Raw genomic sequence first — 27,081 nt, 5'->3', positions numbered from 1 at the left:
TTTTGGCCCTGTCCTGTTCGTCTCCAGTTACCGCACCTAATCTGAATCATTGCCATCAAAACGCCTCTGCAGCTCTGCTGCATCGCAAGATCACAACGTCATCTTGACGTATCAGAGACGCCAAAAAAACAACATTGTCTTCAGCTCCAGTCTCCTCGTTGACGAAAGCATGGTGACAGTCAAAACGCAACTCTGTATTACGAGCAAAGAATAGTATGATAATACTAGTACTAGTCATTAGTCAAGTCAACATGGCGCTGCTTTTGCCCAACCAAAAGAAGCACCAAACATGTCGTTAATCCGGCAAGCAATGCCAGGCAAGAGCAGTGTACCCACACTTTTCCCCGGTGTTTATGGTTATAAGGCAAAATTTAAAATTTTAACATTAAATTTAGAGTTAATTTTAAATTTTTTATATCAAAGTTTAATGTTAGGTTTGGCTTTTAATCGCTAAGAATACATATATAAAAATTTTATTTATAAATTTTTTTATTTATAAATACATCGTTTGACTTTCTTATAAAAAAACAAAACAATCTCCACTGTGGTGATTTTGGACTGGTTAGGCCTGTAGCTTTGTCTCGATCGTCTTTTGCATCGTCTAGGTTTGGTTGATTGCTGGTCGAGGTAGTTGGTGTTGGAAAACTGGGAAAAGAGAAGGCAATAGAAGCTGTGTCACTCCATCAGAATAGTGGTGAGGCAGATGCGTATCGAAGCAACGCCCTTCATTTCTCCAGTTGCTGTACGCTGCTAACGACACGCACGCTGAAGCATATTCGACGACACGAAAAGAGCACAAGGGGGTTACACACGACGACTGGGGAGACTTTCACACCCAGCCGGGTTCACACCTGTGCAGAGTGTCGGTACCTAGTGGTTCATCAGATTCAGCTAATAACTTTGCGTGTACAGTTGTACAATTCAAGATATTCTCAGATGCAAGGGTTCAGACTTCAGACATGAGCATCACAACATTTCATGTGGCTGTTTGTACGTTTTTCATGATTACCAAGAACTAAATGGTACAGATTGTATCAACTATTCCGCGAAACAAAAATGGGGAGGATTCTTGTGTTGTGCCTGATAAATCTGATACTGAAAATAGGAAAGTAACTGGGTCACAATGACACAGATCTGTGTATTTAGAGAAAGTAGGTTCAGAGAATTTCAGAAAACCGTTCCGCTAGAAATTCGAGCCTTTTGGATGAGTACATGTTGAGATAGTTTCCACCATGTTCGATTCCATCATCCTGTGTTTCTTGCAATTACGACTTTGTCGAGGCAGCATCATCTGTGTGAGCTTCAGAAGCTGCAACCATTTGTTTTGATATAGCGCCTGTTCCAGTAAACTGGTTGGTGCTGTCATGTTGAACTTCTGATATCAATTCGATGGTGTCCGTTGACTGAGATTTCAACTCCCGGTTGGAACTTTCTTGACCCTGCATTTCCCATGGCTGTTTACCAACAAAATAATCGTGAGCGAGCTGTTGTCCTAAAATAGCCTGACCAACAGCATGGTTGCATGAAGATACTCTAATTTCAGCATCACATGCTGATTGTAGTTCCTATGTATATTTACATACTTTCTGTCACCAAGACAACACAAGAACTATATCTTATACTATTAAAGGTCTGTTTAGCTTGAAATGTTAAGTGCAAACCTTGGGTTTTGGTGCCATGCGGGATTCTGAGATTGGTTGATCAGGGTTTGGAGGGTCATCATTAATGTCCTATATTGTTGAAACAGAAATAATAAGTATACCGAGTCCACTTGACAAACATGAATTTAGATATACCTGTATATCATCTGGCCGCTCTCCCCTTTGTATCATTTCCATGATCTGTCAAGCGCCAAATCCAGTATGACAGTTAAGAGCTAATTTTTGGTTCAGCATGAGAACTTTGCTTGCTTTAATATTTCTTCCTCATCATCAGAACATTAAATCCAAACTTTCAGAATGATAAGTTGTTTTTGTCCTAATACTTTTTAGATAAGTGCACACTAAAATAAATTGGATAGAATAAGATCATCATACAATCGATAATCCCTCAAATATAATACTTGTTGATGAGTTGACCTATACACTACATCAAAAGAAGGAAGAAAAATCTACTGTACATGCCAGCAAAACATTGAACTGGATTTATCAACTAAGAAAGTTTATACATAGAACTATTAAAAGGTCCACTTCCTGGTAAGGTCATCTTGAACAACCTTTCATCAGCAAAAGCAAATTTAATTTACTACTATGTTCCACTGGCAAACTAATGGAATCATGGACTGTGCAACATGGAACAGTCAGGAAAAACTACTGTACACTTTAACTTCATTGATAAATATTTAAGTAGCATCCTTAGGAGCAAAGACAAAACCCCCACAACTATTCTATGGTCATGCTAGAGTGATAGAAAAAAATAGGTGATGCTCAATATAGCCGACCTCCATATATGATTTTGGGTGACGAGGCACCACAGGATCCACAGATTCAGTTTCAGGCTCAGGCCTCCCTATAAAAGCAAGGAGACTCAGAAGAAGAAAACATGGCTAATAGTCAACATGACTAATGGAAAAGCAGAATTAGCAGACCTGAATCATCCATACATGTTGTAACAGTTTCAGGTTTCTCCTGTGGCGAAGAAAAAGGGATAACTTAAAGTTTGCAACATAAACATCAGTAATGGCTGACCAATACTTAACTGTGGACTGAAAAAACATTTTCTTCTGTACTTTTTAGCTGACCTGTGTGATTTTTGAAGAATGATCATCGACCCCTGAAAAATGCAGGAAAACATAAGGCTATGCTTTTAGGTATGTCTTGATGAAGCTACAGTACTTTGAGTACCCTTGTGCATATACAACTAAGGAAGTTCATCTTAGTGACCATTTACACACAACAACACAACAACAACAACAACAAACAATCAACAATCTAGACAGCATCCACGAAGGTCACAAAGGTTTGAATCTTCCTACCTTGATATGTGCACGTATTTAAACTCATCGAGTCTGAAGATGGGCTCTGGTAATTGCACAAACTAAGTTAGAGAAATTAATTAAGTCAGAATAGCAAAGTGATTGACTGCCTGAATAAAGAGCCGACAAGACAGCTGAAGGAGAAAATCTTACAAGCAAACGTCGAAACGCCTCGTCGATTTCATCCACGGTGAGCCCTTTCTTCTCGAGGAAAGAACGCCTCTGGACATCAGAAGAGGCCAGCACCTTCGGGTGTTTCAGAAAACTGACCGCGCTCTGGACCAGCTCCTCCCTCATCGGTTCGGGTCCCCCAACAGCCTCCTCTCCTCCCACGTCTTGCAAAGAACTACGCACAGAAGCATCTGAGATTCCTCGACCTAGAAGCCATGGAAAGCGTAGAGTTCATCACTTAGGTACTGAGCCACCGATTTGCTCCCCTTCACAACCCTAACTAGAGCTTCACTACCAAGTGCGACAAAATCAAGTTACAGGGTGGATCGAACCTGGAACCTGCGCCTCGTCGGAGAGGTGAGACGCCAACGAATCCTCCATCCCGACTTCTGGGGAGCCAAGTAGCCAAACCAAGGTTGCGTCTCGGGTGGGAAAACGAAAACCGTTTTCTACTTCTACATTTGAATACGAAAACGAAAACGAAATCGGTAAAGTTGAACACGAAAATGAACACGAAATTACGGAATATCCCGAATATCGGAAACGAACCAATTCGAACGGAATTATGTCGAACACAGTCGGTATACGAAAAAATAATACGGAATATCAACTTGTCGACACACAAATACATGTCTATCTAGAACAAGCAATTAAGTAGCAACTAAACTAGAATAGAATAATCAAATCAAATTAAATAATCAAATCAACCACTTGACAAGCTAAATTGAATAATCAAATCAAATTAAACAACCCAATGGTGAACTAGCTTAACTAAGTAAAATTAAAGCATGACAAACATTAACCCATAACTTCACATAAGTACTGTTGCATAGTAGGATTAACAATATTATGAACAACTGCTAATCAAATTCACATTGCAACTAAAATTTACAATGCAACTATAGATCGATTGAGGCATGGAAATTGTACCTGCTGCTGGTGCCGCTACGTGCTAGTGCTACTGCAAATGTCGGGGATGAGTTCAGGCAGGCTCACCGGCGAGATGGAGACTGGAGAGGGCAGGCTCAGCGCTTACGGTCGCGGGAGGAGGGGCAGCAGGAGGACGAGCCACCGGAGGAGCCGCCGGCGGGAGGACGAGCAGCAGGAGATGGAGGCGCCGGCGGGGGGCTTATACGGTCCGTCGGCGGGGAGATGAGGCGGCGGCGCCAGCGCCGGCGGATGGATGAGCCGCCCGTGGGAGATGAGCGGCGGCGCCGGCGGGGAGATGAGGCGTCCACGCAGACCAGCGACGCCGACGACGCAGTCACAGTCACGCTCACGCATTAGCCTTTTTTCCTGACGGGGCCGCCGCCTCTCAGCCGTGGACGGTCGCGACTCCTCCCCTCAGAAGATAGGGTTTTCATCTAAATGGGCCTGGGCTTTTGACTGTAAATGGATAGTGGGTTAATTTCGGTTTTAACCGAATTTATAAATTCAGAAGGTTTCGAATAAAATATACTCAGTCTTTTTAGCATGGTATTCATATGAATGCTAATAAATTTAGACATATATATAAATTATATACATTCATACAGGAATGAATTTAGGCAAGAAAGACTTACAATATAAAACAGAGATGGTAGAAATATAGAAATCGATAGAAAAATCACAAAACCGTATTCGTTCCGCTTTCGTATTCCGAATTGTATGTTCCATTTTTGAATTTGTCTAAAAATATGAATTTGATCGGATCAAATATAGAAAATGGTACGGTTTGGTTCAGGATATTTCTGTACCGTTTTCATCACTATTCATTAGGTGGGATAAGAATTGAAGATTGTAGGAGGAAGACGACGAGACAAGACGAGGAAGAAGAACCTGACATGTGGATACATTTATGTTGACTCAAATAGGCTGGCCCATAGTTATAGAGACGGCCTTGTTAATCACGAAAGATAAAAGACCTAGTCTTGTTTCAAACGCGGGGCGGCTCATTTACGTGGAACTGGCCCATGGTTTTGGGCTAGCCTTGTTTGGCAAGAAATGAAGAGGGCGGTGATTTGTATAAGGACATGTTTAATTTGTAGCATGTAAAAGTTAACAGTGTTAAATAAAAAATTAGAGGGAGTATTTTTTAATTATAATTGATAAACACATCAATTACAGTATGGTTATTGACATATATTCTTTTTAAAACAAGCCTAATAAACATAGCTTATAATTGATACCAAGTGAAATCTTCATCTATCCTCACAAGCTTACGACTTAAACGGGTTTGTCGGAGATCTCTATATATATTCGATTCATAATTTTTTTTTCTTTTTAAGATGAGCATCCCTATATACGAACGACAGGCTTGCTCTTGGCCGGATAGTACGTCTACGTGGCACGCCTGATCGCTCGAAGACTACGCTTCAGCCAGCGCATGAACGCTCGCCCAGACACGAAGGCCATGGTCACCGGCTTCGTCTTCGCCTAGAAGAAGCATCAAGAAGAAAACAAGCGTCGAGCTCGACCCGTCTCAGCGCTACAGTCCTAATTAATTGTTGTAGCTTTTCTTTATGATAAACCAGCTGTTTACATGTAACCATATATATATAGAGAGAAGTTGTACAGTAAACAACCAAGTACGCACATATGGAGAGAATTTTGGTAAGAATCGCATGATTAGCACGATTAATTGGATCTGTTGTGCACACAGTCGCATGTTATTATGTTAATTATCTTTCTTCCCACAAGGGTAGTATTTGTTTCACTTTTTCTAGAAAATGGAATTTCTAAATTTTAAAACAATTTAACATTTATAAACTAATTCCTGTAAAATAATTGTGCACACGTAAATACATCCAACATTAAATCGCATATATTGATTGAAGCACTAAAAACACAGGTATGGTTACAATAACTAAATAACTAAATTGGCATATCTACAATTACGTTACCTGCGGTGTTAACACTTACTATCAATCACAGTTATCTGATTAGATTTTACAAACGTCAAATAAATGGGCCAGCCCACAAAGCACCTTGCCAACACATTAGACATGAAAAACATGTGATTATTTGGTAAAACAACCTTTATATTTCTACCAAATTACAAAATAATCTATCAAACATTATTGTTGACTACTATTTCAATTTTAGTGCCTCAATTTCCACATTCCAATAAATAACTAAATAAATGACACATATTATTTTTACACCCAATAGTTACAATCATACACTATAAAATACATCAAGCTTAGTTTAAAATGGTTTCATAAAAAATCCATAGCAACATTAATATGTATTTATGTTTAAAATATCCGCAAACCTAAACTAATCCATATGTAATTACGTGCGGCCTTCAACCTTTCTAGTGTTACCAAATCACTGTATACCAAGGAAGAGGCTTACAGATCAACTATTACCATGGAAAGAGAGGCAAGGCAATGAATAGCAGCTTAAGCATCCCTAACAACTCATCTAAATTTAATAATCTATATCTTTATTTGGATAATCATCTAAACTAGTTTTATCCTTCATATATCTCTGTACTCCATTAGATCATCTATATATGGCATCCTCTGTATCTCTTTGGAGGATAGAGAGATCATCCAAATATAAATGTTCTCTCTTAATATGGATGAGATCTAAAAATATATGGTAAAATAGACGTTCTGTTGGAGCTCAATTTGTAGTCTGCATCCTCTATTTTCAGAACAGAGGATGGCATAGATGAGCTGTTGGGGACTCTAAGGCTCCCAAAAATTTTCGCATTAACCCATCACATCGAATCCCTGTATATGTGTATAGACCATTAAATATAGTTAAAAAATAATCAATTACATAATTTGTAAGGAATTTGCGAGGCAATACTTTTGAGCCTAATTAGTCTATAATTAGCCATAACTGTTACAGTCACTTACATGTGCTAACTATAAATTAATTAAGCTTAAAAATTCGTCTTGTGTTTTCTTAACCCCTATATAATTAATTTTTTAATTAGTCACCGAAACGATCTTCCTATCTAGCAAATATTCCGATATCTAGCAAATATCTGATATAACAGTAACCCAAAAATTTTGGCGAACAAGCCCTAAATTCAAATTCCCTGAAATTCAGCCGCCGGCCACGCGGCTTCAGGAGCGAGTGAGCGCCAGAGAGGAGAGGAGAGGAGAGGAGAGGAGAGGGAGAAGGAGAAGAGGCAGCCGCTCACCGCGCACTCAGCGGCGTCGGAGATGGGGATCTTCTGGAGCAAGGCGGAGCCGCCGCCGCCGATGGTGCTCGTGCCGCCGCTCTTCGACTACCCACCCATCGCCGCCCGCACCAGGTCCGCCCGCCGCCGGTCTCCCCTCCCCCCTCCCCGAATAAAATCCGCCGAACTCTCTCGTCTGCGTCCATAGCAAGTGCCATACCAATGGTACACGCGCTAACACTGCCAGTTGATTCAAACATGCTCTACACGATTCGGTTTAGAATATAGACCTCTTGCAGTTGCAGATTCCCCCAATCGCTGGACTGAATGGTGGTGTTTGGCTGATAACTCGCGCTTGACCGTTTCTATATCAGTTGCGGATGGAATTCACATCGTTTGGTTACAGTTGTGATTCCGGTTCTGATAAGTTTTCGTGGAAATTGCACATCTCTGGCTGACACACTGAGCGGACGCAAGCCTTTTGATAAGATATACTGATTTATGTGTGCCTTGTGATTAATTGGAATGCTCCTAGAAGGACGAGAGGACTCTATACAGTTAGCCACTGATCCTTTTGTTGTGATTCACTGAAATGGTTTTGGTCCTAAACATGCAGGATGTCAGTGCCAGCATATGAGCTAATGTTTGGGAAGCTCTCGCTGCAGAATCTGTTTGAGGACTACTTTGATCATGCAGGGAATATGACCTCAAGGATCATGTTGAAGCCACTGGAGGATCCTCATGTTGATTTGATTGCCACTGTATCCTGCCAAACATGATTTTGCCATTACCATGCTATTTAATCTGTTCCTTCAGGTTGTTCCAGTACTAAGTTTCTGTCTAAGCTCAGAGAAGCTTGTTCTGATGATTATCTTCTAGTGGCGCCAATTATATGTTACCTTTTGGCACAAATTAATGTCTACCTACTGGAGGCCTGGTCATCACATTGTTAGTGTATGACTAATTAACTGATATATCTTGCATTAGTTCATCTTTGATGCAAGAAATTATGTTTAGACGATACTATTCCCAATTAACTTCCTTTTAGTCCTGTAGAATTCTTAGGTCTCTCATTTCAAGTGTTATGAGATACTATTGCCTACCTTAATATTACTAGGTGTCTGCAGCTTCTGATAAAATATGTGGGACAAAAGTAAAGGGATATGCTCTATTTCGCTGGCAGAAGTACTTACTGTTCCTTAGTCCTTGATATTTATGTAGTATATTTTATAATCTAAAATAAAATGCTTTACTGGATTTTGTTTTAGAGATTTAGATGACCCCCATACTTTTGTGGACCTTCTCGTGTCAACTTCAAACCCGTAAGTACTTTCCTGTTATGTGGATAATATCATCAATGCAGTTATTATTTATTTCTGAAAATTACGTATATGATGTTCTTTTGGCTCATAGTTTGTTTATCCAGACTCGCTAAAAAAACCTTTTTATCCAGAATGTTGCAGGTTAGGTCATGTGCTTACTATCCTAAATATCGTGTTGGTGCATTTGGGGCGCTCCCTTTACTAATGGGAAGCAGGTAGACGGCACATATTGTTTTCAGTTGCAAATCATGCATGGAGTTGCTAGAGCTTTCCACATTTTATTCTGTTGGACATCATAGAGAAATTTGCAAACATAGTATAGGATGTTCATGTGATTAATTTTAATTGATATGCTTATAACCTATAAACAACCAGAATCAGAGAGTTATGTTTTTCAGGTTGCATTCCGAGGATTATGGTGTCATGGGTATAAGATATGGTTCAGAGAACCTATCGTTTGGGGCTTCCTTTGTGCCATTTCCTGGTACATAATCATTTATAATATGATTCTCATGTGATTTATTGAATTATGACTGAAGATGATATGTGACTGTTTAGTGTTCAGAGACATTCCATAATTTCCAATTATTATAATATCCCAAAGAGGCCACTAGTAATGTTTATATATAGTCACTGTCTCCTAAGCTTACATCTGTTGATATTACCATTTTTGGCAGGATCTGCTGAACTACCCTATGGAGCATGGTTGGTGGGGAGAAAGGGGAGCTTAAGTGCTGGAGTGCAGTACAAACCACTTAGTAAGTTTTTCTTGTTTGACGCGTAAATTATCAGTCCATCTGTCCCAAAATATAATGTATCATGTAATTTGTCCCAAAATATAAGGGATTCTAGAGTGCTACTTCTTCCACTTAATGACCTCTCATTTAATTTTCAGCCAATCTTACCTCCAACCATCCTCTCAAAACCCACATACCCCTCATTTAATAAGGGTTGCATTTCAATTGTTCTATTCATCGTCAAAAGAGCATGCATGCATGTTTTGGGAAACCTGGAAATTTTCATTCAGATAGAAGCACATGGACTGAATCTTTGTTTTATATCCAAATTACTAAAGATGAATGTTCTTCTAAATTCAGATAAAGATACTAAAAGGCTACCATATTTGACCATGAGCGTTTTATTGTAAGTTGGTTTCTAATATTACTGGAATGTTATTTTGTTATGACTTGTACAATAAGTATCTGTTGTCTTTTAGTAAAAGGCAAAACAATAGTTTGCTATGTGCCCACTGCACAACATTGTTCATTTGGAAACACCATAGTGATTATGTCTTCAGGGGATTAGAGAAGAAACCGCTTATGGCATTCTGCAGGAGCCACTGAGTTGGCATCTGTTTAGCCTTGAGCATTTGCTCATCCTCCTTTTTTTTTTTTTGTCTCCTATGCTTTTTCTTCCTGGCTGTACTTAGGTACTCTGTGTGTCTTGGGGTGCTAAAGGCCATGCTGCCTTGTGACGTTGTATCATTTCTTCTTAATGTAATGACATGCAGCTCTCCTGCTGGTTTGAGCAAAATAATGTATTTATCTTGACGTATATCCACATTTTTTTGGATGTAGAGAATTAACATATTCAGTTATTTAATTGCACCTTTTGAGTTTTTTTATTATTACGGTTCTACACTTAATTATCTTTTCTGTAAAATCTGCAATAGGTGGAAACAAACATCTTATGCCATATACAGACTTGAAGAACTGGAATTATGCAATCAGTTATGGTGTGGAATCAACAAGCCCGCTCAGCCCTTCATTCATTTTCTCTCTAGAACTTGCCAGAAGTACGGAGGTTTGTTGAATTTTTTCCTGTTTCAATTAGGAAGCTTAATCCAGTTGCTATGATCTCTTAATAACGCCAGATTACAGATAAGCTAGCATCTCTGATGGAGCAATGGATAGTTGTGCTTGATCTAAGATGCAAAATTTATGTGTGACATTATAAATATGTCCATGCCTTTTTTTTCCTTCTAAAATTACCATAACTTTATCCTAGTACTTCCCCTTTGATATATTTGTACAGTATGAAGAGTTGGACTAGTAAATTTAAATGGAGGGACTAAAATGTTGCAACTCATTCAATATGTTCTTGTATACAAAAGAAAAAGAAAACATGCATATATTCAAGAGTGTATAATTAATCACATTAATTGTCTCGCGTAAGTCATAACAAGCTCGTTATTGTTTTCTTCCTTTCTTTAGAGTAGGGAGAAAGGGTCAACTTACTATTATTTTTGGACAAATGCATGGGGAAGTACAACAATGCCACTTTTCAAATAATCATTAACTATTATATCCTCTAGCTAGTGTGATCTTCATTCAGACCCGTGCAACAACATTTTGTTTTCCTTGATGTGCAGTTTATCGCATCATTCTATCAGCACCTGGTTGTTCAAAGAAGGGTAAGAGTGGTTCTCTTTCACTATAATTCATGAAGTCTCTTTGATGATATGGAAACTAATAAGAACATCAATCTTTTATGCTTCATCAGAATTTTCTTGTGTTCAGATTTCATTACTTCATATGGATCCTTAATGGCCTGAGCTTCATAGTTTCTTGGTGCCCTTTCCACTGTGTCAGTTTATGTTTGGTTGGATAAATATCTGCTATGTTTTAAAATATACAGAATGCTTATAGTTATACTAAGTAAAAGAAAATACTTACAACCATATATATCTTCCAGTGTTAGAGTGAGTCATGTTACCCCACAAGTTTTGAAATACTTATATTCCAGTGTTAGAAATTCCCACATTTTTACCAAGTAAAAGAAAGTCCTTACCTTCCAGCGTTGCAATCAGTCATGATGTCTACAAGTTTTAAAAGTTGAAGCTTGTTGAGATTTTGTGGTGATGATTGTATCTACCAGGTTAAGAACCCTTTTGAAGATGATCAGATTGTTGGAATCACAAACTACATCGATTTTGGGCTTGAATTGGCTACAAGGTAATCTTTAAATGAAATACGAAAATGTTTTTCATCATCTCACTCTTATCAGCTGACTAATTCCATTTTCACACCGTTATTAGGATTGACAAAGACCAACCATCAGAGAGTTCCAACAATTCCTTGTTTCAGTTTGCTGCAAGCTGGCAAGCTAACAAGAACTTCCTATTCAAGGTTAAGTAGATCATTCATTTGCATCAATTTTGTATCTAGTCTTTTAGAGAGGACATACCCTGTGCCACTGCCACACACAATTTGTGTTCTCTCAATTCAATAATTTAAGAAACTTTGAATATATATTAAATAGGACGAGAGGTTCTACCTGGACACCTGGTGCAAAAATTGAACCTAACCTACAGGATAGTTTGCCCTCTTTTAATGTTTCTCCATGGATGTAATTTTGGCATGTTATGGATTGTTTTGGGACTTGTAGAAGCAATTATCATGAAATATGTACATGATGCAAGAAAAATGGGGATACATTGAGCATCCACAATGCACTTACCTTTATTACCTCCTTTGCACACTATAAGATGTTCTAGCCATCCCTAAATTTATGTGTATGCTAATGAATCTGAACACTTATATATAAAAGATATTCATTGACCCATGAATGAATTTAGGTAGGACCAAAACACCTTATAATATGGAGCGGAGGGAGAGTTTATAACATTACTTCCATTTGTCTTTTTTTTTAATGTTGATTGCTCTCTTCTTCTTAATAGGGGAAGCTAGGTCCTTCCAAGTCTTCTGTAGCATTGGCATTCAAGTCATGGTGGAGACCATCCTTTACATTTAGTGTCACAGGTGTGTAAGCGTACCTTTCAAACTCTTCTGCATATAAACAACAAAACAAGCACAACTATTTTATCTGGAAAAAGGACGACATCCAGAAGAATGTTACTTTTTTTCCCTATGGAAAGAAATCACAGATTGAGAACAACTAGTTCTGCTGTGCATGGTCCATTTTAGTCTTTTTAGAATATCTATGAGGGTTTGTTCTGTTGAAGTAGGATAACTGAACCCATATAACATGGAAAAAGAATACTAGTGATCTCTGCAAACTATTAATTATTTATTTTAAAAGGACTTTTGGTTGTCCACTGACTGCATTGACATCAATTTGCAATTATGGCTTGCAGCTGTGAATGATCATTTGATGGGGACAAGATCATATGGATTTGGAATTCGTGTTGAGGATCTTAGACAACCAAGGTTCTATTATTTGTTTATTGTATTTGTCTTATGTTTGTTTGAAACTTCTGTTCATTTATTCTAGCTATTAACAATGTTGTATTGGCTATTAAGCACACTCCATTCCTTGTTCTTAATGAAATGCAGTTACCAAAGGGCTGATCCGAACTATGTAATGCTGACACCAACCAAGGAACACTTGGCACCAGGTGTTTTGCGAGAGTTTGGGAAGCGGCCCATGTTCCAGGCAGACATTGATTCCGGCAACTATGATCATTTACCGACAGAGTTGAAACCGATTAGCAAGATATTTTAACTGGAAACTTTTGGTTCAACCTTTGGTCCAAAGAACTTAAAACTCTGCAAGACAGTTGGTCCTTTACGATATAGACGTTTTATTGTGAAGATGTCTAGGTTGAATTTTAGTGATATGTCACTTTGGAAATGTATCCATCAACACCGTAGATTATAGAAGAATATGGACTATCAAGTTGAAGTTATTATTGAGCATGTTGAATTAATTAATAGATCATATGGTTCGCTCGTGATATCCTTCAGTGCGTCAAAAACGCGGAGCAAAACTATCCAACGCTCGCTATTTGAGGTACGTGATGCATTTGCATTTCGTTTGCCTGGGAAAGTTGGAATTATATCCATCAACATGTAACCTGTTTTGCTGTCAAAATTTACTTACCATCGTTTGCTAATTGTAACTTTGTAGGGCAGTTTTTTTGCATCAATTTGATGATTTTGTTGTCTGATGTCACTTTCATTTCAGTTGGAAAAGAAAATCTTATGCAGCAGTCAGTAGGGGGCAAAAGAGAAGTCCTTGGTGAGTTGGTGACCATAGATCCATAGCATGGCACCTAGGAAGCCTAATAGGACCTCCATCCGGAACAAGGTAATATGCATAAACTAGATTTATCCATGCACAAACAGTTTAATTGCTGAGCATGTACAAAATCAAAAACCAATCGCCTGTCACATCTTTGATGAAAGTCGCTTGATCTTTTTATCTTCTTAATTGTTTATCTGTTAGTAGAAGAAGCACGACGAAAGAGACACGCATAGCCCATCGTACAAGCCTGCCAGTCTTGGACTTGGGGTGACAACGATATATACATACATCATGTGCATGCATATACCAATACCAGTAGCATATACAACATGGACACATGGTCATTAGGTCAAGTAGTAGCTACACGAGATATGGAGTTGCATTGGCCAGTTTCTTCAAAACCTCACTGATTATTGGGCTGAAAACGCTACAGGTGCACGGTCCAAACGTCGCAGATTTCTCAATGGCGACAAACACGTCACGGCGCTGTGGACCGAGAGAGATCGCCGAAATACGTAGGCAAGAAAGCTACTACTACTAGCATATACATTTATATGTATAAATCGCAATAATGTTAATGAAAAGTGATGTAGATGTCAAACGACAAAGCAAAGCTAAGGATCACAAGAGGCGTTATCCACAGCAGCAGTAGCCAAATCCAACCCGTGAGCAGGATGGATGGATGGAGCTAGCGGAAAATCGACGAGCTCCATCCATGCCTGCCCAGCAGGCAAAAGCAAGCAAGCTGGACTGGGAGAGTGGCATCTAATCTTTTTCTTTAATTCATTTTTGTCGCCAAGGATGACGATGATAATAATAGTGTGGCTCTTGTTTTCCAACTTAGCTGTTGTTAATTGCTTGGTGGTTATCTTTTGACTTGACTTCTCACTAGTGATTGGTGGTTTCACTCCTTTTCTTTGTTGAACTTTGCATCGGTCGTGATCACACTAGAAGTCGAGACACATCGTCAGATCTTGATCGTCATGTATATACATACGCTCTCAGCTTCCCTCCTTTCATTTTTACTTATACTCCAAAATTTATTTATTTTATTTATAGTTAATTTTAAGGTTTTTCATCTAGTTTATTTTTTTATTTTTTAATGGTTAAAAACACGTATATAAAGTTTTGTTTATAAAATATTTTTTATTTATAAATATGTTGTTTGCTCTTCCTTTCAAAAAGTGAAAAAACTACCCCACAGATAAACATTTTTCTTCAGCTGACTAGATCTAATATTTATGTATGATGTCAGTACAATCCCATCTAAAAAATGTAAAGCATATTTTATATTGAATAATTAATTTATACTAACATGTCATTTATTGGATGCAATAGTATAATCAATTTATAGTGACATATTGTTTATTTGAATCAAGTAACGTCAATCTTATGCCTTAAAAATTTATCATAGTAATGTATTATCGTAACAAAATAAAATACATTTTTATATTTTTTGGACAGAGGGAGCTAGATATACTTAACATCATCTTTAGAAAGAATCCATTTACTCAAATACATTTTAAAGTACCCCATCTTTCCACTTATGTATATTTTTCTAAACCAAAAATTAAATTTTTAATCTTAAATTTAGAGTTAATTTTAGATTTTTTTCACCGAAGATTACTTTCCAGCTTTCGATTTTAGACGCTAAGCATATGTATACGAAAGTTTTATACACATAATATTTTTTATTTATAAATATATAATTTTAACTTTCTATAAAATATACCCAATCAAACCCTAGTAGACAACTGAACACATTATTTACCGCCTCTCCCGACCACCACGCCGGTATAAATACAGTGCCGCGAGGAGCCGAGACGGCGAACCCCCGACGAAACAGCACACACGCCGGCAGCAGGAGAAAACGTAGAAGAAGAGGGGAAAAACCGCGGAAAACCACGCGCCGCTGGGCTGGGCCCCGGCCCCGGCCACGCCCCGCCCGCCCGCCAGACGACACGATACGACACGACACGACGGCACGAGCCCACCACCCTCTTCCCCTCCCTCTCCGGCCGCCCGGCAGGCAGCCCATGTGCTCACATGCCACTCCGCCTCGCCTCGCCACGCCACCCTCTTCCACCTCACTCCTCCCTGGCCTAGCTTAGCAAGCTCACTTGTTTGCTCTGCCGCCGAGCGCACCGGCGTCACCAAACGGCCGGCGGGATGAAGGAGGGCGGCGGCGGCGGCGGCGATGGTGGGTTCGTGCGGGCCGACCAGATCGACCTCAAGAGCCTGGACGAGCAGCTGGAGCGCCACCTCAGCCGCGCGTGGACGATGGAGAAGCGCAAGGAGGAGGCAGCCACCGGCGCCGACCAGCGGGGCAGGCCGGCGCTCGCCCCCGCGCACTCGCTGCAACGCCGGCAGCGGAGGGAGGACTGGGAGATCGACCCCGCCAAGCTCGTCATCAGGGGCGTCATCGCCCGCGGCACCTTCGGCACCGTCCACCGCGGCGTCTACGACGGCCACGACGTCGCAGGTGCGTGCGTGCGGCGCTCGCTCGCCGTTCCTCCCGATCTTACTGTACTTACCATTTACCAACCGGATAACCATGCCGTCGCTTGCACGCACGTAAGGTGATCGACGAAATCGCGCTGCCATTGCGGCGCTGACGGCGACCGACGCCGTGGAGCCGCCGGTCACTGTTTGCTTACGATAGGTGCATGTTTGGGGTGCTCCTTTCTTTACCCCTTTTAGCAAATTGCGGGAGTTGATGCCGCTGCCTCTTTTGGCTTTTCATGGTGTTCCCCGTGACATCGGTTGGATTGGGCGGCTTTAGACGTGCCCTATCTCATCAGTAGTTCTCGTGGCCATGATTCTTGTGATCCCTACTTAGGAAAGTGTAAGGTTGCTTTGTGGTTCAAAGAGAGCCGAAAATGTAGACTTTTCAGCATGGAGGGATGCAATCTATAAGTTTGTGTACTTTCTCATCAGATTGAGATTATACATGGATGCAATCACATGATATGGCAACAGCATAAAAGGAACCCCTTTTGATTCATCTATCGGAGCTGAACATGGCTGTCTTATCACTAGATAAGCAATTTGTTAATGATGTACATGCATAGTTCATAAGATACAACCTGTTTTTGCATTTTTGAGAAAAGCACATGAACTTAATTCCCTAAAAAAAAGTGGGCTTTCATAGGTCTGAAATTTTCTTTGTGTGCCCTTGTCTTGCCATATTTGATGGTGTAATGGCGACACCCCTGCTCCTCCCTCAACCTTGGCACCTCTGCTCTCATCAATTCTCAAATATTGTTTTCATTTGACAGCTTGCAGTAGGAAATTAAATTTTGTCACTTCAAACACCGATTTTCAAAATAGATCATTGACGCATATTATTTTCCAGTGAAATTACTTGATTGGGGGGAGGATGATCATAGGTCAGAACAAGATATTGCGGCACTAAGAGCAGCTTTTTCACAGGAGGTCTCTGTCTGGCATAAGCTGGACCATCCAAATGTAACAAAGGTACTATTTAGTTCAACAACAAGGCATTTCAATTCTTTTGGCTTAATCATAGTTCTGCCATAAATTGCATGAAATCAGCACAGATTTTTATATAGATGGCATACTTATATTTGCCTAAACGGCTGAATTATTAAATGACATATCAAGTCCACTACAATCATATATTTGACATATTTGATCAATGTCTATGTGTCAAATGTGTGTAACACTAGTGCCCTTAACTAGATATCGAAAGTGATGCCTGTCTAGTAGCATTACCAACTGGATAGCTGGAGCCTTATCATCTTATCTACTCTGCTACTGCCTACTTGTAGTATACGATCCATAGCAGTTGTTAAATTATTCAGCAAGTTCTTACATGTATTGAGGTTTGAATTGATTAATGTGCATGATCCCATGCATACATGCATGTCTAATTGCTGTACCAAAGATCAAATGACCCAGCAGTGTTTGAAACAGCTCATAAAATCCATCTACTACCTGTTCTTTCATATTTCTTCTGTTGTCTCTCTACTGGCAGGCTACTCTAACAACAGGTTGAATTTCTCTATACAGTTTATAGGGGCTGTAATGGGTGCAAGGGATCTAAATATTCAGACAGAAAATGGACATATTGGCATGCCAAGTAATGTCTGCTGTGTCATCGTTGAGTACCTTCCTGGGGGTGCACTAAAGGGATTTCTGATAAAGAATAGGAGGAAGAAGTTAGCTTTTAAAGTTGTGGTTCAAATAGCTCTTGACCTTGCCAGGGGGTAAGCACTTATCTGATCCTTGCGAGTTCTTTTGAGGCTTTTAATTTTGCTGCTCAGTCTTTGTCCTTTATAATTTGAATTTAATGGAATCATATTGACATTTAAGTATTTAACTATATCAATAGGTTAAGTTATCTTCACTCAAAGAAGATTGTGCACCGTGATGTAAAAACTGAAAATATGCTTCTTGACAAAACAAGAACAGTGAAAATTGCTGATTTTGGTGTTGCTCGACTTGAGGCTTCAAATCCCAGTGATATGACAGGGGAAACAGGCACCCTTGGTTACATGGCACCTGAGGTATCTGATCTTGGACACAGGCTCAGCTCGTTCATCCATGCTTCCTCAGTTACATCTGATTGTAGCACGTAATTAATCAAGACAAAAATGTCATTTTTGCATCAAACAATTGTGTGTGCCTCGGGCCCAGGAAGGATATTCAATATTGTGTAAGTTAGTTAGTAGCTCCCTTGCATGTTATATGCCTTATTTTGGCATGTGATGTGCAGGTTCTCAATGGCAGTCCATACAACAGGAAATGTGATGTTTATAGCTTTGGAATTTGTTTGTGGGAGATATACTGCTGCGATATGCCATATCCAGATTTGAGCTTCTCAGAGGTCACCTCTGCAGTTGTTCGTCAGGTAAAACCCCTGCTCTAGCTGGCTTGTGTTCTGCTTTTTTTCTAGCTGCTGATTTGATTTAATCTATGCTGAAACCCTTGTTTTATTAGAATTTAAGGCCTGAGATACCACGCTGTTGTCCAAGTTCATTGGCGAACGTGATGAAACGCTGCTGGGATGCGAACCCTGACAAGCGACCTGAGATGGCCGAGGTGGTGTCGATGTTGGAGGCGATCGATACGTCGAAGGGCGGAGGCATGATCCCTGTAGACCAGCGACAAGGATGGCTTTCATGCTTCAGGCGATACAGAGGCCCATGAACATAGCGCGCTAGCTGGAGTTGTATCTGCTGCAGATTGACGACTGCATCTCGTGTAATTCGATTACATTTGTTCTAAGGTAAGCAAACTGGTTAATGGAGCTAGTGTGCTTAAGATCTTTGGTTTGAGTAGCCTCTGATGTAAATTCCCTGTTCACTTCACCTCTTCTGTTTATCATTGAAGAACCAGCTCGGTTCGTTCATCCATGTTTCCTGATGTAAATATTCCAGCAGTTTCGGCTAGTAGCAATGAATAGAACCCAAACAGATATGATTGACCAGTTGGTTTGCTTCATATTTTTATTCTATTTTTTTTTCATCTGTAGACTTAAACTACACAATAAAAGACTAGTTAGGTATCTGATGTGCTCTTCATGACTTCATGATTGTTGCAATATACTCCGTATTTAGGGTGTTTTTGGTTGAATCTACTACTCTAGGCTGGATGGACTGGCCTGTCCCACCGCGGTCTGTCTCGGTTGAAGTTGTTTCTAGCATGTATACTGGTTTATTTGTTAAGCTGGGATTGTTCAGCCTGTCTCCCCAATGAAGTAGTTTGGCTTCGTACATACACTGATATACGTTTCTCTTGTGAAATACTAGTAGAAACACTGTAAATAGGTAGTGTTTTCTTGATTTACCCCAGTCAGTCTGGACATAAATGAATCTCTAGCTTGTTTCGTTGGAGCTAGGCTCCGATTTGCAAAACAAATGACAACGAAATAGTTAGTAATTATGTAACTTTTATAATAAGATAAAAATTAACATACCCTTCGAAAAAATAAGATAAAAATTAACAGTGTTTAATAGAAAAAAAATCAGTGGTAGCATACTAACCTTACAAACTCTTCTGTTACGGTGTATGATGAGCGATGAGCCACGATTGTTTACGTCACATGGCAGCTGTAAAGACTTTGTATTAGTTCATCTTGCTCATCTGCTAAAGCCTTTCTGTATTACAATATTTTCTTTCTTTGCATAATACCATGAACTAATACCAGAGCTATCCATGAACTAATGTAATTTGATTTCTGAAAGGCTTCACAGTTTATAACATCGTATATGTATTTTTCTTACGTACGGGCACCGACTACTGTACATTAAATTTATCGAGAGTGCATTACGTGTACGTTGCAGTATGCACGCGCCGCCATTTGTCGGTGGACCATGCCCATGCCCCCATGCATGTGCGCGCCACGCTCATGGATGATACGTGCCGTATCGGTTTTTTTTTCCCATCGCACCGCACGTACCGTGCGTGCCGTTCGCGATGGAGATGGGCACACCGGGGTCACGGCAAGTATGCACGCTAACAAATCCAAGTTCGCCGGCTCACCGTTGCAGTACAGGGTCATCGTAATTGATGGCCAAACACGTGAGATGACCGCGAGATGATGCGAGGGTGGCCTCTGTTTGGTGCGACCGGCCAAGATGGCAAGATGACATCAAGAGCAGAATGAAATTGACACAGTAATCAGCATTAAGTGGAATGCGTATTTCAGCGTCACCTTTTCGCTCTATTTATGTTTATAGGCTAAACTTGAAACTTTCAAACTGAAATCCGAGGTTGATTTTGGTGTTTTTGGTCATAGCTTATTGTGTTCAGCCTTTATTTTTATATTGTTACAAAAAATATTCATAATTTATTTTTCATTTGTAAATATGTTATTTGTTTTTTTATAAAATACCAAACAATGACCCTTTCTATATACACATAGGATTCAGATATGTTGTAATTTAATTGTTTGATTGAATGACTACATGTAAAATTATGTGCAAAAGCAGTTCTCGACCTCTCGTAGCAAGAAACATGGTCATCCTACACCGAACAGTAGTATGAGCTTGATATATATTTTTTCACTTACGTTTATTCTGGCACTCTGCATTTAATTTTAAAATTTAAATTTAAATTTATCATTATAAGTAGAAGCAAAAAGATAAGACTGATAACAGTATGAGAGCAACTTAAAACTAAAGTGTCAATGTTCTTGTAATAGAAAAATGGGTAATCGATTGTAGGCAGCCATAATGCAAACCCACACAAAAAATCAATCTTGCTGCTAATTGATGTTGTTTCAGATCTGATGGTTAATATGATTAAGTGACACGTACGTACGTGAAAGGGCAGTTGATTGCCAATAACAAAAATATAGAAAAATATAGGATGTTACCATTTTTTTCTTCTTTTTTTCATGTTGGGGGAGGCGGCGAGCCACGGCAGCCGCCCCCGCCCCCGCCGGTCCACCTCGCTTTGCCACTGCCACCGCCACTGCTTGCAAGGGGATTTTGATCCTACCTACATGGATGGTATTCTGCTACAGTAAAAGAGATAGAGCAAAGTTTGCGCCAAAATATGTGCTAAAACAGTCAAGCTACAGTAAAGCTGAGCACTACCATTCGTTGTATTTGTTTACCCTTTTTTCTGAGAACTGCAGATGAATGATGAACCGGATCCCCTACAAACATGGCAGTCAAAGATGAACCGGGTCTGGGGTTTGGGCACCAAAAAGTTCAAGGCTGTCAAGTGTCAACCTGTCACGCGGTGCAAATTTACAGCGCAGGTTGCAGTTAACCTCACAGGTGCAACCAGAAAAACAAATTAAAGAAGAAGGGCCAAACCCTCCAATTTTTTTATGGTCACCCACCCGGCATTTTGCCTCCATTCATGCATGCACGCACCGACCGGGTCTGTCAGTCCCAACTGCAACGCGTCTTCCCGGCACATGCTTGCTCATGCAGTCATGCTCATCTCCTCCATAAATAACTAGAAGTCGCGTCCACGAAGGTCACAACCATGTCGACCGAGATGACAATGGCGAGGCCGGCACCGGCGCCGCAGCTGCGGGGCAGCCAGCTGAAGCAGCTCCGGGAGGTGTTCCGGCGGTTCGACATGAACGGCGACGGCAGCCTGACGCAGCTGGAGCTCGCGGCGCTGCTGCGCTCGCTGGGGCTGCGCCCCACGGGCGACGAGGTGCACGCGCTGCTGGCCGGCATGGACGCGGACGGCAACGGCTCGGTGGAGTTCGACGAGCTGGCGGCGGCCATCGCGCCGGTGCTCACCACGCAGACGCACCTGGTGGACCAGGCCCAGCTGCTCGAGGTGTTCCGGGCGTTCGACCGCGACGGCAACGGGTTCATCTCCGCCGCCGAGCTCGCCCGCTCCATGGCGCGGCTGGGCCAGCCGCTCACCTTCGAGGAGCTCACGCGGACGATGCGCGACGCCGACGCGGACGGCGACGGGGTCATCAGCTTCCACGAGTTCGCCGCCATCATGGCCAAGTCCGCGCTCGACTTCCTCGGCGTCGCCTGAGCTAACCGACCAACTAACCGTGCTACTAGTTGTTAATTCCTCTTCCATTTTTGGGACAAGATCAGTTCATTGTTCTAGCGTAGCTAGCTAAATATACCCAAATTTTGATTAACTTTCTTCATTGTATTTTGCTGCTGATTAAGCTAAGACGAAAATTCATCCATCGAGGTGCATGTGCGTTGCGTATACGTAGGTTCGAGTATGTTTCGTCGATCTCATCGAGAAATGAAATGGATGCACGCATGCTTGCTACTCCTTGGTAGGCCATGGAAGTAACGGCCCGTTTGAATAGGCCAATCTCGCCGGCCACGAGGCAGAACGTCCTGATACGACGGCCTCCGCCTCCGCCTCCCCCGCTTCCGCTCGCCGTCGAGACGCGTGCGAGCTCCGCCTCCTCTTAATTTGGGCGGCCCCTCCGTCCCTCCCCTCCCCTCCCCTGGCCCCTCGCTTCCTCTCCGCGCCTCCAATGCGGCAGCAGGCACGCGCGCCCTCGCCCACCGCACCAGGAGCATCTCGAGCGTCGTCGCAATGCAGCTCGCGGGTCGGGCCTCCGGTGACGCGGCCGCCGAGGAGGCAGTCCCGCGCGTAGTCAACCAGGTCCTCGTGCGCCGGCGTTCCGTGCCCGGCGCCTCCGACTCTCCGCTCGCCCCCGGGAGCCGCGGGGGCGGCGAGAGGAGGTCCACGTTCCGGGAGGACGTCAGCCATGCCGCCGCCGAGACGTACCTCGTCACGCGCCTCGCCTTCATCCTCCTCCGATACCTCGGGTAATAATCTCACGGTGTACCGATCGCCATTCGGAGAACACGGGCCAACCAATTTCATATAAGAAATTAGGAATCCCCATTGTTGAAAACAATTTACTGTCTGCAAGCACAATGCGTTTTCTAAATTCATCTTCAACTAATTCACTTGGATGGCAAGCTAATTTTATCACTCATCAAGTGGAATTTTATTGTCTTGTAAAGTTAAGCTTCAAAACACCTAATATGTACATTGAACTGTCTTCCCACCAACAATTTCCAAATGTATATGCAATATATTTTCACCCTTTTCTGTATAAATGTCCCTGATATTCTTTCTGTTTGTTCAGGGTAGGCTACCGGTGGATATCACAGCTCCTTGCGCTCATAATATATGCAATTTTACTTATGCCCGGTTTCATAAGAGGTAGATTAAAGAATCAACCTTAGATTTGCTCACGTTGTCCTCTAGCTGTTTTTTACAGACTTGTATGTTCAACATGATGGTTATATATTGTTAGGATTCTCTGGCATCTTAGCTCATCTTGATGGCTTTTTGACGTAATTGATATATGCGATTGAACCATGCCCATGATTGTACAACTCTACCGACTAATTCATTATTTGTTGATTGCCAGTTGGGTATTATTATTTCTTTTCGAGACAGGTTTTGAGGAGCGTGGTCTATGGGGATCAACCAAGAAATAGGTATAGAAATATCTGCTATGTAAACAGAAGAATCTGATTTTTGAACTTTGCTAGAGTTAACTCAATTTCGCACTGTACAGATTGGATCTGTACATACCCAGAGACCACACCAAACCTTGTCCGGTTGTTGCATTTGTAACTGGTGGTGCATGGATCATTGGGTGAGTAGAATTCTATTCCCGATGTATTATGAGGATCTTCCGCAATGACTTGACCTTTTGATGATGCCCATTGTATCTAGTTACAAGGCATGGGGTGCACTTCTTGGAAGGAGGCTAGCAGAGCGTGGCATTATAGTTGCTTGCATAGATTACAGGTGCTCATATGCAGCATGAATTTCTCATATAACTCACCTTCCCGGCTGTTCCTTTTTACTTATTAATTCCCTCGCAACTCTATTTGAGGTGTTTGGCGAGGCTTTTCTCATTGATGGGGTATTTCTTTTCCTTTTATTGTAACCCGTCTGGGTTTTTACTCCTGCTTATTGAAATATAATTGGCAATTCTCCTGCCGATTTAGTTTATTAATTTAACAAATCCCTCGCAAAAAAAATTACTGGTTGATTAATTTATTGCTGCTTGCTTGATGATATATATAGAAGCATATGTTTTGCAGGAACTTTCCTCAAGGAACAATAAGTGACATGGTTAGTGATGCTTCTGAAGGGATATCATTTATCTGTGAGACTGCAGGTACCTTTGGAGGAGATCCTAATCAGTAAGTGATACTTCATTGTATTACAGTATCCTAAGAAGTTACTACTGAAAAATATATTCATGTCTACATCTGTTTTTCAAAAAAGGTTTTCTTGAATCAACAATGCACAGGATGCGAAACACTGGTTTTTGTTTAAAGCAGTGATTATATTCGAAATCCATGCTACATGATGTAGTGTATGTTGGTGATTTAAGGTAGATGTTTCATTTGTGGGTGTGCTTCCGTTCCTACATGAATTGTGTAGATATGGAAATGTTTGTCATGTCTAATAGAAATGCACAATATATATCATACTTGCAACTAGATCAACCACTCTCATTTCTGAAACTGATGACAGTATTATTACCATGAATGATGCATCCTAGTAATTTCATAGTTTTGCATTCTTCTTACTTTACGTTTTTTTACTGATGATTTTTATTGAAAGATTTACTATTCATCTCTTTAAACCCTGCAGGATATACTTAATGGGTCAATCAGCAGGAGCACATATCGCAGCATGCGCTCTTTTGGAACAAGCAGCTATAGAATCTAAGGGAGAGCAGATTTCATGGAGTGTTACTCAAATAAAAGCATACTTTGGCTTATCTGGAGGGTGGGATTGCTTTGTCATCTAATTATTATTATTATTATTATTATTATTATTATTATTATTATTATTATTATTATTATTAAGGAATTCTTTCTCTTGATCAGTTTATCATGCGTGTTTTGGTCTAAAATAAAACACTAAACCTGATATCACGGGTGATTAACATTTCATAATTTATTTTGTGTTAACTCAAGCAGGTGATCAAAGTCTGCTGTTGATTCTACCCATTGTCAATCTGATTGTGATTGTGAAGAATATTCTGGTTTTGGTATTTGTTTGACTATGATGATTATTGATTAACTTATAAACTCTGATGCAAGAAAATTCTGGCTAGCCCTTGTGCTAAAAAGCGATAGCTATCTACCACTTGGTGTTTAGAGCGCTTGTTTTGAAAAGATTTGTACATCATCAAGTGTTTTAGACTTTAGCAGCTGACAAACATATGGTGCCTTTAATTTCTAACCAACTTTTGCAATCTCAAATTGGCATTTGTATGCAACAGAATGTGTAGTGAGATACTAATAAATGATACAGAGCTAGTGATACCACAGTCACATGACACATGCTCAAATTGCTCTTTGCAGATACAACATTCAAAATTTGGTTGATCATTTCCATGAACGTGGTCTTTACCGTTCAATATTTCTCAGGTAATTGTATAACTGTACTTTTAATATGACAGTGTTACTTCTACTTTTCCTTATTCTTAAATACAACTATACAAAACTCAGGAACTTATGAAATGTTTTTCCAGCATAATGGAAGGAGAGAAATCATTGCCACGTTACTCTCCAGAAATTGTTGCCAAGAAATCAAGTCCTGAAACAATAGCTCTACTTCCTCAGATTGTACTTTTGCATGGAACAGAAGATTATTCTATACCGTTCTCTGCTAGGTCTGATTATTTTATTTTCAGGGGATTTCAATTTTAAATTACTAATTGTATACTGTAAGTTCGTAAGTGATATATTTTCTGTTTGTTGTTATGGGTTCCTCTCTTTTATTTAAATGAAGTTTCATACAAGCTTAGTCTTTCTGGCCATATTATTATAGGCAAACACTCTATTACTTCTTGTTTTTCTCACTTCTGTCTTCTATATGTTTCCACATTTACTGTAAGCTCTAAATCATTATTTGATTCATCTTTCTGAACGAGTTAATCCATTTTTGTTTTTATGTTCAGGCTGCCAATAACTCTGTTTATCACATGTGTAGTGAAACTTTTGCGGGTGTCCTCAAACAAGCTGGTGCTAAAGCCAAGTTACAATTGTATGAAGGGAAAACACATACTGATGTATTTTTACAGGTTAGTCATCTTGAATAGTAAGGCTGGAATAGTTATATCAGGATGGTTCTCTCCAGAAATTTGTTTCGAGTCCTAACTAGTGTTCCATTTTAGGATCCACTTAGGGGTGGCAGGGACAAACTGGTTGAAGACGTTATTTCAGTTATCCATGCTGATGATTCAAGTGCACGTGAGAAGGATGCTTTAGCACCGATCCCAGATCGCCTGGTTTCTGAATGGCAAATAAAGCTGGCCCGCAAAATTAGTCCCTTCTGAACAGGTACGAGTTTACTTGTTTTCTCAGAGAAGTTTTTTAACGTGCTTGATCTGCCGTGCAGTCAAATAAATCTCTTCGATCGGCTTTGGTGCTCACTCCTGGAATTTTTTTTATGAAGTTGGTCCATCTTGATTGATCTTGCATCCTAATGTGATATTATGTCTACTTGTGATAAATGTGCATGGCAGTTAAGCAGGAGTTTACAAGATTTGGTAATGTTTCACTGAACCGGACAAACTGGGTTGAACCTGCCTTTGGAGCATATTGACAGCGAGGGAGTTCTACCTTGTAGCGGGTACTACTATATTGTTGAGGGAAAGACTAATTCACAACGTGTTCAAATTTCTTCTTGTCTTCCTGGTTAAAAAGAATGTATCAAATCAGTATTATAATACTAACTCCGTTTCAAGACTTTCTAAGCTTATCTAAATTTATTAATTGATAAAAAAATATATGTATATATATATAATACTAACTCCGTTTCATATTGCATATCTAGATTCATTAGCATTCATATGAATCTAGACAAGGCTAGAAAGTTTTACCTTATAAAATGGAGGCAGTACATAAAAGGTGTTGTCCAAATATAAAGTATAGTGTTCTGTTTTCTGCCCTCGAAGGCATTCATAATCGTGGTGATCTATTTTTCAGCCTTGACATTAAACAGCTAACTAATAACGTCGATAAAAAGGTTGATGCATAAAATATTTT

The 27,081-nt window shown here is 40.4% G+C and overlaps 5 protein-coding genes across 5 annotated transcripts; 4 read left to right on the top strand and 1 right to left on the bottom strand.

Annotated features, from left to right (window-relative positions):
* Nucleotides 1–907: 907 nt before the first annotated feature.
* LOC102718840 (peroxisomal membrane protein PEX14-like) lies at nt 908–4,489 on the bottom strand. The gene is made up of 10 exons (XM_015837305.2): nt 4,076–4,489; nt 3,478–3,600; nt 3,128–3,351; nt 2,975–3,020; nt 2,741–2,772; nt 2,588–2,627; nt 2,441–2,508; nt 1,797–1,841; nt 1,662–1,730; nt 908–1,454 (listed from the first exon to the last, which is right to left on the bottom strand). The coding sequence occupies exons 2-10, from the start codon at nt 3,524–3,526 to the stop codon at nt 1,266–1,268; spliced, it is 762 nt and encodes a 253-aa protein (XP_015692791.1). The 5' UTR covers nt 3,527–3,600; nt 4,076–4,489; the 3' UTR covers nt 908–1,265.
* Nucleotides 4,490–7,218: 2,729 nt separating this feature from the next.
* On the top strand, nt 7,219–13,297 carry LOC102711434. The gene is made up of 14 exons (XM_006654769.2): nt 7,219–7,397; nt 7,879–8,023; nt 8,380–8,447; nt 8,531–8,584; nt 8,716–8,799; nt 8,983–9,068; nt 9,262–9,342; nt 10,257–10,387; nt 10,956–10,997; nt 11,462–11,538; nt 11,622–11,712; nt 12,264–12,345; nt 12,681–12,753; nt 12,880–13,297. The coding sequence occupies exons 1-14, from the start codon at nt 7,306–7,308 to the stop codon at nt 13,046–13,048; spliced, it is 1,275 nt and encodes a 424-aa protein (XP_006654832.1). The 5' UTR covers nt 7,219–7,305; the 3' UTR covers nt 13,049–13,297.
* A 2,121-nt stretch (nt 13,298–15,418) lies between these two features.
* Nucleotides 15,419–18,948, top strand: LOC102711156 (serine/threonine-protein kinase STY13-like). The gene is made up of 6 exons (XM_006654768.3): nt 15,419–16,052; nt 16,926–17,047; nt 17,603–17,799; nt 17,925–18,099; nt 18,309–18,443; nt 18,533–18,948. Exons 1-6 carry the CDS (start codon nt 15,740–15,742, stop codon nt 18,740–18,742), a joined length of 1,152 nt encoding a protein of 383 aa, XP_006654831.1. The 5' UTR covers nt 15,419–15,739; the 3' UTR covers nt 18,743–18,948.
* A 2,270-nt stretch (nt 18,949–21,218) lies between these two features.
* Nucleotides 21,219–22,277, top strand: LOC102718556 (probable calcium-binding protein CML14). The gene is made up of 2 exons (XM_006655561.3): nt 21,219–21,321; nt 21,510–22,277. Exons 1-2 carry the CDS (start codon nt 21,219–21,221, stop codon nt 22,049–22,051), a joined length of 645 nt encoding a protein of 214 aa, XP_006655624.2. The 3' UTR covers nt 22,052–22,277.
* A 112-nt stretch (nt 22,278–22,389) lies between these two features.
* LOC102710876 (probable isoprenylcysteine alpha-carbonyl methylesterase ICME) lies at nt 22,390–26,783 on the top strand. Its single transcript, XM_015837307.2, has 12 exons — nt 22,390–22,815; nt 23,142–23,218; nt 23,430–23,499; nt 23,580–23,660; nt 23,741–23,815; nt 24,115–24,216; nt 24,674–24,811; nt 25,393–25,458; nt 25,563–25,703; nt 26,024–26,114; nt 26,208–26,373; nt 26,559–26,783. The coding sequence occupies exons 1-11, from the start codon at nt 22,580–22,582 to the stop codon at nt 26,367–26,369; spliced, it is 1,239 nt and encodes a 412-aa protein (XP_015692793.1). The 5' UTR covers nt 22,390–22,579; the 3' UTR covers nt 26,370–26,373; nt 26,559–26,783.
* Nucleotides 26,784–27,081: the final 298 nt, after the last annotated feature.

Source organism: Oryza brachyantha, chromosome 5, assembly GCF_000231095.2.
Source record: "Oryza brachyantha chromosome 5, ObraRS2, whole genome shotgun sequence".
NCBI lineage: Eukaryota > Viridiplantae > Streptophyta > Magnoliopsida > Poales > Poaceae > Oryza > Oryza brachyantha.
Note: the sequence above shows the minus strand (reverse complement) of the source record. Positions and strands in the feature narration are given on the sequence as shown.